General features: G+C 45.8%; 1 protein-coding gene across 1 annotated transcript in view; it reads left to right on the top strand.

The window, feature by feature from the left end:
* The window catches only part of MTHFD1L (methylenetetrahydrofolate dehydrogenase (NADP+ dependent) 1-like), a 189,337-nt gene that overhangs the window by 1,674 nt on the left and 175,403 nt on the right, over positions 1-12,260 (top strand). Inside the window, 3 exon segments of the mRNA XM_021086779.1 lie at positions 8,243-8,327; positions 10,104-10,154; positions 10,242-10,295. Coding sequence (XP_020942438.1) covers positions 8,243-8,327; positions 10,104-10,154; positions 10,242-10,295 — 190 coding nt within the window.

Genomic DNA, 12,260 nt, shown 5'->3' with positions numbered 1-12,260 from the left:
CGCTCAGGAAGCCTGGAGGTGGCGGGAAAGCCCTTTCTTGCCTTCCCCACTAGGACTCCTCGTTCCAGGATGCCTTGTCGCCGAGCGAGCTCTTCACCTCCCTCCATCCGCTCTCCTCTTCCGTTTTCCTCTCTGTCCATTCTGAAAATGTCTTCTTGGCCTTTTTCCCTTTGTTTCCAAAGAGCTTCATGCTGTAGCCCAGGACCTCAAGGACCCTTTTGTTTCGTGTAGGTCTGTCCCGGTCATTAGCTTTGAAGCAGTTAGCAGCTGCGCTCATCTTAAGGGGTTGTTAGCAAACCGGAATCTGCGGTACCGTCGCCAGCTGTGTAGCACCAGCCAGTCTGCGGACACCGGGTTGTGGTGTAGGCAAGGACAGCATTTATTGCAGCGCACCAACAGGGGGTGCGAGACAAGCCTCTGATCCACTCCAGCTTGGTCTTAGGGTTCGGATTTTTTTTTTTTTTTTTTTTTTTTGGTCTTTTTAGAGCCACACTCAAGGCTTATGGAAGTTCGCAGGCTAGGGGTCCAATCGGAGCTGTAGCTGCGGGTCTTCACCACAGCCACAGCCACAGCCAGCTGGATCCTTAACCCACTCAGCGAAGCCAGGGATCAAACCCGCTTCCTCATGGTGACGAGTCAGATTCATTTTGGCTGAGCCAGGAGGGGAACTCCAAATTAGGATTTTTTTATTTGTTTTCTTCATGGACACTGACATTTGAATTTCAGATGAATAGTCACATCCCACAAAATTTTGCAATTTTAATTTGTTGAACCATTTAAAATGTAAAAGTCATTCTTAGATGGTGGGCCATGCCTCTCCTAAACTAGAAGAAGAAAGTATCATACAGTGAATTGCTTCTGCTTCTTAAGATTACCCTTAAGAGACAAGAGCCTTGCTTGGTGATAGAATTCTACCACCTGCTAGCTGTGAGAGTTTGGGCAAGCTGTTTGATCTCAATTGTTCCATGAAAAGTGGAAACCATAATATCAATGCTTTCTAAGGTTGTTGTGACTCTTACTGTACCCTAGAAATACTGTGAGCACATTTTTAAATCTCCAAAACATACATATATGTCTTTTTATGCCCACACCTGTGGCCTATGGAGGTTCCCAGGCTAGGGGTGAAATTGGAGCCACAGCCCCCAGCCTACGCCACGGCCACAGCAATGCCAGTTCCAAGCCACATCTGAGACCTCTGCTGTAGCTTGCAGCAATGCTGGATGCTTAACCCACTGAGCAAGGCCAAGGATCGAACCCACATCCTTGTGGGTACTAGTTGGGTTTTTAACAATGGAAACTCCCCACACCAATATTTATCTTTCATTGGCATGTGTTTTTTAAATCACTGTTGGCCAGGTTACACTCACAACATATTTGTCACAGTATATCTGTCATTGCTTTTACTTGTGGAAACACAGTCATAGCCCTGATTTTGTTGTACCTTTTTAACTTATGTGCATCATCTAACAAACGTTCCTCCAAGAGGTTTCCCACAGGAAAACCTGGGTTAAGGATCCAGCTGGCTGTGGCTGTGGCTGTGATGTGGGGGCCTAGCTAGAAGTCATCTGGAATTGATGTCCAGGAACTGATATAGATTAATTCTCAATTTATTTCATGGGGGGAGTTCCCGTTGTGGTGCAGTGGAAACGAATCCGACTAGGAACATGAGGTTGCAGGTTCGATCTCTGGCCTTGCTTAGTGGGTTAAGGATCCTTCATTGTCATGAGCTGTGGTGTAGGTCGCAGACGGAGGTAGGATCCCGCGTTGCTGTGGCTGTGGCATAGGCCATTGGCTGTAGCTCCAATTAGACCCCTAGCCTGGGAACCTCCATATCCCGTGAGTATGGCCCTAAAAAGACAAAATAAAGAAATAAATAAATAAAAATCCTTTCCTGGATGTGTATCAGAAAAATTCATAACTGGATGTGAATAAGTTCCTTCAAAATCAGGTTTTTCCAAGTCACGGAAGGGCCATTTTAGGGAATAATAGGATTTCTGGTTGTCTGATTACTCTCCATAGACATCCAGGAGAGTCAAGAAAGCTGCAGCATCAAAATTTGCAGAATGGGGAGTTCCTGTTGTGGCTCAGCGGTTAAGGAATCTGACTAGCATCCATAAGGACGCAGGTTCGATCCCTGGCCTTGCTCAGTGGGTTAAGGATCTGGTGTTGCCATCAGCTGTGGTGTAGGTCACAGACACAGCTCAGATCTGTTGCTGTGGCCAGCAGCTGTAGCTCTGATTTGACCTGGGAACCTCCATATGCCACGGGTGTGACCCTAAAAAGCCAAAAAATAAAAAATAAAAAATAAAAAAAAATTGCAGAATGAATGTCAGGAACTTAATGAAAACCCTAGGGACAAAATGTTGTCTTTCAAGAAATGCTGCATCACCATCATGCTTGGCAGCACAGAGGGTGACATTATGTGTGTGGGGTGGGTCTTTTTCTTGCACTAAAGACTCTTGAGTCAAAACAGACCCTCAGAAGAGTCGGATCTTAGGAGTTCCTTTGTAGTCTGGGTGTTAGCACTTTCCTCATTGCGACTCAGGTTCAACCCCTGGTCTGGGAACTGAGATCCTGCATCAAACTGCTGCATGCTGAGGCAAAAAAAAAAGTTTTGGAATCTCTCAATTTGTTTGGTATATTTTCCTTTTGGTGTCCATATGTAAACAGTTCATGGCAAATTTTTAAAATTATGTCTGAATAAATCTACACAATTCTTTCCATACTTACAAAATAAACATTGTTAAGAAAAAATGTAACACAGCAACATAACATAACTGGCCACATTTTTCCCTTTTGGTGGTTTATAGAACAATGGTATGTCTTTATTCTCTGTCTTACATGGATGTAATACAGTAAATAAGATTAAAGCTTCTAGATAAGGCTGATGCATAAAGCAGCTAGGTTGCTTTCCTTTTTTCTTCCTTTTTTTTTTTTTTTGGCTGTGCCAGTGGCATGTGGAAATTCCCAGGCCAGGGATGGAAGCTGTACCATGGTGGTAACCAGGGCTTGGAATACTAGTGGCTGTCTTTGGGAGAAACTGTTTTGGAAATCTTCACTCTATTTTTAGACAGGTGCCTCTTCCCCTTTGAAAAAGTTGAAAAGCTAAAATGTAAATTATTATTAATAAACAGGCTTAGGCGTTCCGGTTGTGGAGCAGCGGAAAGGAATCTGACTAGGAACCATGAGGTTGCAGGTTCTATCCCTGGCTTCCCTCAGTGGGTTAAGGATCCGGCGTGGCCATGAGCTGCGGGGTAGGTCACAGACGCGGCTCAGATCTGGCATTGCCGTGGCTGTAGTTCCGACTCGACCCCTAGCCTGGGAACTCCATATGCTGTGGGTGGGTGTGGCCCTAAAAAAAAAAAAAAAAAAAGAGTAAATGCATAAATAGGCTTAGAATTCAGGAATGTACTTTGATTGGTTGTTTTGAATTAACATCAGCTGCTGCTGCTTCCCAGACCCCTTGGTGTGACACAGTGAGCTGCTGCAAGGGAGGCTGAGAAATGTGGTCATTATTTCTTTTTCTTCCTCTCCTTCTCCCCCTCTCTCTCTCTCTCATATTTTTAATTTATTTTTAGGCCGCAACTTGCAGCCACTTGGTAAGGGATGTCAGTCCCCAGACCAGGGGTTGAACCCTGGCGGCAGAGGTGAAAACACTGAGTCCTAACCACAGCACCGCCAGGGAACTCCCCAAACACTGTATTTCAGACAGCCAAAGGGAGACTGATGTGACTCACCGGAGTCAGAGCTAGTAAATGCTTTCGTGTAGTAGTAACACTAGTCGAGATCAAGCTGGCTTAAATGGTTAGTAAAGTATCTTCTTTTTTTCATTTTTTATTTTTTTCATCTTTTTTAGCGCTGCGCCCACGGCATATGGAGATTCCCAGGCTAGGAGTCAAATCAGAGCTACAGCTGCCAGCCTACACCACAGCCGCAGCAGTGCAGGATCCAAGCCACGTCTGTGACCCACACCACAGCTCACGGCCACGCCGGATCGTTAACCCACTGAGTGAGGCCAGGGATGGGACCTACCTCCTCATGGATGCTCATCAGATTCGTTTCCACTGTGCCACAATGGGAACTCCTAAAGTATCCTCTTTAATAATCCAGTTCTGAGTTATAGCTACACATGGCAGCCTGGCTACAACCACGCAGCTTTTCTCACCCAGGGCAGAAAAGTCTGATTAGAAACATTTATTCAGGAGTTCCCCTCGTGGCGCAATGGAAACGAATCTTAACTGGTGACCGTGAGGATTCAGGTTTGATCCCTGGCCTCTCTCAACAGGTTAAGGATCCCGCGTTGCTGTGGCTGTGGTGTAGGCTGGCAGCTCTAGCTTGGATTGGACCCCGAGCCTGGGAACCTCCGTATGCCCCAGGTGTGGCCCGAGAAAGCCAACAGAAAAGAAAAAAAATTTATAGAGTTCCTTGGTGGTTTAGTGGTTAAGGATCTGGTGTCATCACCACTGTGGCTTGCGTCACTGCTGTGGTACGAGTTGGATCCCTGGCCAGGAAAGTTGTGAAAGCTGCAGGTTTGGTCCAAAAAAAGAAAGAAATGAAACATTTATGCAGATTTTAGACTTACTGAGCCTGGTGACTCCTTGCTTGCTTTGCTTGGCATTGTAGGAATAATGAGTAACCAACCCCAAAGAATGGAACAGGATACACATGTATCAAGTTGTGGGGGGAGGGGCAGTTCACGTTGTGGCACCTGACTAATATCCATGAGGATTCGGGTTCTATCTCTGGCCTCACTTAGGGGTTAAGGATCTGGCATTGCCGTGAGCTGTGGTGTGGGTCTCAGACATGGTTCGGATCTGATGCTGTGGCCTTGGTGTAGGCTGGCAACTATAGTTCTCATTGGACCCTTAGCCTGGGAACTGCCATATGCCGCAGGTGTGACCCTAAAAAGACAAAGAAGAAAGAAAGAAAGAAAGAAAGAAAGAAAGAAAGAAAGAAAGAAAGAAAGAGAGTCTGCATCACATGGTCCTCAGCTTCATATTGTTTGACAGAAGATTCTTGCTCATTTATAAGATGATTTTTGAACTTTCATATGTATCTCTCTTTTTCAACACCATACAGTAATTTCACTGGAAATGAAGTTGCTTTATCCCAAGTGTTTAAAAACAAATAAAAACCTTTCTGGGTGGTAGAAGCCGCTTGCCCAGCTATTCTCTCTCTTCTAGCCCAGCTGACAGTGGAAAGGCTTATCCTGGTTGAGTTTTGAAGCCTTTAAATGTTTTTTGGGTTTTGTTTTTTTGTCTTTTTAGGGCTGCACCTGCCACTTAGGGAGGTTCCCAGGCTAGGGGTCGAATTAGGATCCTTAACCCACTGAGTGAGGCCAGGGATCGAACCTTGTTTCCCCTGAGCCATGATGGGAACTCCCGTTAAATATTTTCTGAGCACACCTGCCTTTATCTGCGCAAGAGCTGAAGGCTGGGGGGAGTTTGGCCCCCGGCCGTATTGCCCTGCCGCTTGGCTCTTGGCCATTTATTGCTGATGGGATCTGGCTGGAAGTTCTTCTTGCCTTTTTTGAAAGCTGTTGCGCGTGCAGGGACCTGATGGAAGCAGAAGTTAAAACTTAAAGGCGCTCTTCAACACTGAAGCTTGGGTATTGCCTCAGCTAAGCCTTTTGTCCATTATTGTGAGAGGAAAAGGCCAATTTTCTTCTTTTTTAAAAAAAAAATTTTTCCCCTTTTTTGTCTGCCTTGTGGCATATGGAGTCCCAGGCCAGGGATCAGAGCTGAGCCCCAGTTGTGACCTACACCACAGTTGCAGCAACACCGATCCTTTAAGCCATGGTGCTGGGCCAGGGATTGAACCTGCATCCTGGCGCTGCAGAGACACCACCGATCCCATTGAGCCACAGCAGGAGCTCCTTAGTTTTTAATTTACTATTTTAAAAATATTTTTATTGAAATACAGTTGATTTACAGTGTTTTGGGTGTTACTCAAGATGATTCAAATATATGCATGTATGGGAGTTCCCTTCATGGCTCAGTGGTTAACGAATCCGACTAGGAACCATGAGGTTGCAGGTTCGATCCCTGCCCTTGCTCAGTGGGTTAAGGATTCTGCGTTGCTGTGAGCTGTGGTGTAGGTCACAGATGCGGCTCTGATCCCTCCTTTTAAGAGGTCCAAATGCAGACTAAGTTGCCCGTAGGCATGTGTGGCTCTGGCGTAGGCCAGTGGCTGCAGCTCTGATTGGACCCCTAGCCTGGGAACCTCCACATACTTCGGGAGCGGTCCTAGAAAAGGCAAAAAGACAAAAATGTGTGTGTGTGTGTGTGTGTGTGTGTTTAGACTAGATAGACCCATGCAAATGTATTATTTTCAGACTCTTCCATTATAGGTTATTACAAAATTTTGAATATGGTTGCCCTTGCAATACAGTGGGTTCTTGTTGGTTATCTTGTTGTTTGTTTGTTTGTTTTGTTTTGTCTTTTCTGGAGCCGCACCTGTGGCATATGGAGGTTCCCGGGCAGGGGTCCAATAGGAGCTGTAGCCGCCGGCCTACACCACAGCCACAGCAACTGGGGATGCGAGCTGTGACTGCGACCCATACCACAGCTCACGGCAACGCCAGAACCTTAACCCACTGAGCAAGGCCAGGGATCGAACCCACAACCTCATGGTTCCTAGTCGGATTCGTTAACCACTGTGCCATGACGGGAACTCCGGTTACCTATGTTCTATATAGGAGTGTGTGTGTGTTAGTCCTAGATCCTAGTTTATCCCTCCTGCCTCTTTCCCTTTCGTAACCGTAGCATGATTTTCTGTGCTTGTGAATCTCTTTCTGTTCTGTAAGTGAGTTCGTTTGTAAGCGCCAACTTTCTTGAATGTTCCACAAGTGAGGAACATTCTGCGCGGATGGTGGTGAAGGTGGTTTCTGAAATTGCTCATGCCAGGAAGCTGCAAAAAGAGAGGCTGCCTGGTACCACCTCCATCTAGGTCTGCCCCTGAGCCCCTGGGCTGGCACCCTGACAGGACTTTTAAGAGGTCCACATGCAGACTAAGTTGCCCGTAGGCGTGTGAGGCTCTTTCCCTAAGAGGTCTTTGGAGAGGATCAAATTCGGATGCCTCCCCAGTTTTTCTGCAGCATTTACTTCCCATTCCTTCTGTCCTTGGGACCTGGAGTTTATCCTGAGCACTATTTTTTCTTCTTAGGGCTGCACCTGCAGCATATGGAAGTTCCCAGGCTAGGGGTCCATTTGGAACCGGTCTATGCCACAGCCACAGCCACAGCCACGTGGGATCCAGAGCCTCATCTGTGCTACAGCTTGCAGCAATGCCAGATCCTTAATCCACTGAGTGAGGCCAGGGATTGAACCTGCATCCTCATGGATAATAGTCAGGTTCTTAACCCACTGAGCCACAATGGGAACTCCTGACCCCTGACCCACCACCTCTTATCTGACAGCAAGGCCCTCCTCAGTCCCCTGTGTTTGCTACCCTCCCTCCACCAATGTCTGCTTCCCCAGGGGCCCAAACTCCTTTCTTGGAATGGGGCAGGGTTTTATGGTGGAGAACGGGAATGATTTAACAAGGAAACCCAAACTTACTGTTACAGTAAACTTAGAAAATACAAGAGAAAAATTCACCTCTGGGAAATTACTATTAGCATCTAGTTTGTTTATCTCTGCTTATATATTTTTTTTAATTTTTCCCCCCAATTTTTAAAATTTTATTTTTTTAAAATTTTCCCCCCCAATTTTTTGTTTTATTGACGTGTAGTTATGTACGATGTAGTGATAATTCCTGTGCTTATTTTTATTTATTTATTTATTTTAGGGCCGCACCTGCGGCAGATGAACGTTCCCAGGCTAGGGGTCCAATTGGAGCTGTAGTCACCAGCCTACACCACAGCCACAGCCACACCAGATCCAAGCTGCACCTGCAACCTACACCACAGCTCACAGCAATGCCAGATCTTTAAGCCACTGAGCGAGGCCAGGGGTCGAACCTGCAACCTCATGGTTGCTAGTCAGATTCATTTGCACTGAGCCACGACGGGAACGCCTCCTCTGCTTATTTTTAAAATTAGAGATGGTCACATTTTATGCCGTGTTAGTAGTTCGTGACCTCCTGCCCCTTGCTCCTTACCTAACACACTTGGAAGAGTGTGTCCTCCTGCTGTCCAATTATTTTCACTTAGAATCACAAGCCTTTTAGGAAAATGTGTTGTATCCATCCTTTCTAGTGATGAACCATGATGTGACTGTGTTGTTTTTCTTTCTCAATGTAGAGAAGTCATTCAGAATTCGAAAGAAGTGCTGAGTTTATTGCAAGAAAAAAACCCTGCCTTTAAGCCAGTTCTTGCTGTTATTCAGGTAAGTTCAGAATGTGGCTCTTCCTGCTAATTCCAGATGCCTTTCCATTGAGAAGACAATGATACACGAAACACAGGCTGCATTTCTAAGTTTCCGGTGGGGCTTAGGTAGGGAAGAGAGAAAATGACTCAGCTGGAAATGCCTTTCCCCTTTATCTGGTCATTTTGCTGCACAGGGGTTACAGGTTAGGTATTGTTCTGTTTGAATCTGTTTCTTTTTTTTTCCCCACCCTGAGGCATATGGAGTTCCTGGGCCAGGGATCAGATCTGAGCGCAGTCGCTTCGGCAATGCTGGATCCTTTAACCCCCTGTGCTAGGCTGGGGATCGAACCTGCATCCAGGTGCTGCAGAGATGCTGCCTACCCCATTGCACCACAGCAGAAACTCCTGAGTTTCCTTTTGCTGTGGCTAGCTCCCAGAGGTCAGGGGGTAGGCCCTCTCCTGAGCTGCATTACACGGGATATATTGTGGTCCGTGATAAATGCTTGTCAGATATGATTTGAGGGAATAGGGAAAAAATGTTCCCCATTGTTTCTGCAGAAGACAAATGCTTGCTGAAACTTGGTATTTGGTGATCTTACTCCTTAGTCTTTTATTTTTAATTTTAATTTAAATTTTTTTTTTTTTTTTTGCTTTTTAAGTTCATACCTGTGGCATATAGAGGTTCCCAGGCTAGGGGTCCAGTCAGAGCTACAACTGCCAGCCTACATCACAGCCACAGCAGCACGGGCTCCGAGCCTTGTCTGCAGCCTACACCACAGCTCACAACAATGCTAGATCCTTAACCCACTGAGCGAGGCCAGGGATCGAACCCACATCCTCATGGTTACTAGTCAGATTCGATTCCACTGCACCACAACGGGAACTCCTACTCAGTCTTTTAAGCGTGCCACGAGTCTGAAGGGCCAAAAGCCATGGCATGTCAGAAGGACTTTGCATTCCATGTTTATCTTCTGGCCGAGGCCACTGCACTTGGCACTGCACTTGGCACTGATTGCCAGTCTTTTTGGCTCACCCGTATGATGACAGGTGTGGGGAGGCGAACTGAGCCAAGCCTGGAAGCTCGCACAGCCCAACAGTTGAGCTGCCACTGTTGTTTTTGGCATGCGCTTAAGCTATCAGCCTAGCCGCCTCTAGTTTCATCCTCTCTGATTTTAGGACTGGAAAGTGATGCTCAAGTCACTTGCTTTCTTTGGGGTCTGTTTCCAACCTCCTGCAAAGATAGGCGAGTGAGCAAAACGGAAGGAAAAATGAATGGGGAACCTGGCCTCTTGGATTCTGCTTATTTGATAGCGTCCCACTTAAGGGCAAGTCACCTAAACACCCATCTTTAGGGATGCTGGCTCTGTGGCTATGTATGCCCTATGAGGACTATTATTTTTATTTTTATTTACTTATTTTTTAATTTTATGACTTTTTTATTGGAGTATAGTTGATTGATAGTGTGTCAGTTTCTGCCGTACAGCACATGACTCAGTCATACATGTATATATACGTTCTCTTTCTCGTGCTATCTTCCATCAAGTTCTACCCCAAGAGACTAGGACTGTTATTTTTTAAAAGTGACATTATTTGAAAGCACGAGAAACGAATATGTTAACAAATACCAGCCATTATTCCCCTTTTATATGTGCAATATGATTTTATTTCTGCATTTTCCTTATTATCTTCGTAGTTAGATCATTTATAATCGCAAAATTAGTCTCTGTATTACGTTTTGTTCCTTTTCAAGATATTTTTATGTTGTTACTTCTCCTTCTTGCTCCCCTCTCCCAAGGCAGGTGAGGATAACTTGATGCAGGAAATAAACCAGAAATTGGCTGAGGAGGTAAGGAGTGTTGATTTTCAAAAATTCCTTGTATGTTTGGATGGTGCCTTCTCTCATAGTGACAGCATGACCTTGTGTGCTTTTCAGGCTGGTCTGAACATCACGCACATCTGCCTTCCTGCGGACAGCAGTGAAGATGAGGTAACTATAGCAACGCGCTTGACCCCTGTTTTGCGTTCCTCTTTCGACCTAATAGAACCCTTAGCATCTCTTAGTTGTGGTCTGTGATTGAGCCTTTCCTTCGGGCTGAACTTTTAGAGGGGAGAGGTCATTTTTCCCGGTAAGGTAAGTGCTCCTTGGTCTGTCTGTCCCTTACCATGTTTCTTTTGTTTTTAAATTGAAGTATAGTTGATTTATAATGTGTTTGTTTCTGGTGTACAGCACAGTGATTCAATTATACATATATAGTTGAATTTGAATATATAAAATTCTCTCTTTTTTTTTTTTTTGTCTTTCCTAGGACTGCACCCACGGCATGTGGAGCTTCCCAAGCTAGGGGGTCTAAGAGCTGTACCCGCTGGCCTATGCCAGAGCCACAGCAACACGGGATCCTACCTCCGTCTGTGACCTACACTGCAGCTCATGGCAACGTGGGATCCTTCACCCACTGAGCAAGGCCAGGGATCGAACCCACAACCTCATGGTTCCTAGTCGTATTCGTTAACCACTGAGCCACAACGGGAACTCCCTATATCAGGTTCTTAAGCCGCTGAGCCGCAACGGGAACTCTTAATGGTTTCTAATAGTGACTAAGCCAGGAACTTCTCTTTTTCATATTTTTTTCCAATATAGTTTACTGTAGGACATTGTGCTGTACAGCAGGACTTTGTTTCTGTTTATCTCTTTGCCATATGTTTCTGTCGATGATGTGAGCTATGACCTTGGCTGTGTAGTGACAGCTTTGTCTGGTGGAGATTGTCTGTGTCTGGAGGGCTTGTTCCCGTTTGAGGTTGTTTGAACATGGAACATTCTTTGGTTCCTCTGGGTCGCAATTGCCTTCCTGATAAAATAAGGGAAAAGGTCGCCTTCAGGGTCCTTTCCTGGCTCAGCTGGTGTGACTCCTTCAGTGCAGTTTGGCTGATGAAAAAACCACCGTAGGGTTCTCTTGTGCTGCTCTCGTATGTGCTGTAGGTGTTTCTGCCAGCAGGGAGTGACAGCCCTCGGAAGCCCTCGGAAGCCTGGGAGAAGCAGTCACCCCATAAGTGGGGGTGAGGACACTGGACCAGGGGCCGCACCTGGTGTCTGGTCCTTCTGTGGCTGGGTTTTCTTCAGACTGGCTGTGGCAGGGATGAAAACCTCAAGTAATAGAACCCAAAAGCACACAGAAGTTTATTTATTTACTTATTTATTTATGTATTTCGTCTGTGAATAAAGTTTGGAAGTAGGCAGGCCCTGGCTGGTGTGGTGACATCACAAAGTCATTAGAAACTCAGGCTCCTTGGATGTTGCTGTTCCGCCGTCCCTGCTGTGCTGCCTCAGATCCAAGGTGACAGTTCAGCTACCCCCAGACTTGGTGAGGATTATTACAGGGTGGGGAAAGGGGTTATTGAAGGAATGTGCTCTGCCCCTAAGCGCTACACACCTTTGAGAGGGAAACAAAGGGGGTTTCTTTTTCAGGGCGGGGTAGAGAAGGCTAGAAACAACCCAGTGTGAAATAGCGGGACGAAAAGGTGGCTTGATGGGATAGCAGATGAGAGAATGTTTTATCCTGAGGCCAGCCTGTCCTCAAGGGGCTGTCTGCCAGTCACACTGAGAGAGTAGGTCCGCGTTTCAGAACCTGGGGGAAGGAGAGAAGCTTACCCACAGTTTTGATTAATAAGTACTTTGTTCTGATTGATCAATGGCGACAAGCAGTTCAGCTAATCATTTATGGACAAAAAATATGAATTTGAGAGGTCTGTGTCTGGCCCTGTCCTAGGAGACAAGGAGCATCAGAGGTCTTTTTGGAGTCCAATGGGGAAGGTACTTCTTTGCCATACACAGAGGGTGGGGACATTTCTTAATCATCCCTGCTTTCCAAATTCACAAGGTTTAGTCCAACAAGTTCTTTTTTTTTTTTTTTTTTTTTTTTGTCTGTTTGTCTTTTTGTCTTTTCTAAGGCCACTC

The sequence above is a fragment of the Sus scrofa genome, chromosome 1 (assembly GCF_000003025.6).
Source record: "Sus scrofa isolate TJ Tabasco breed Duroc chromosome 1, Sscrofa11.1, whole genome shotgun sequence".
In the NCBI taxonomy this organism is placed as follows: domain Eukaryota; kingdom Metazoa; phylum Chordata; class Mammalia; order Artiodactyla; family Suidae; genus Sus; species Sus scrofa.
Note: the sequence above shows the minus strand (reverse complement) of the source record. Positions and strands in the feature narration are given on the sequence as shown.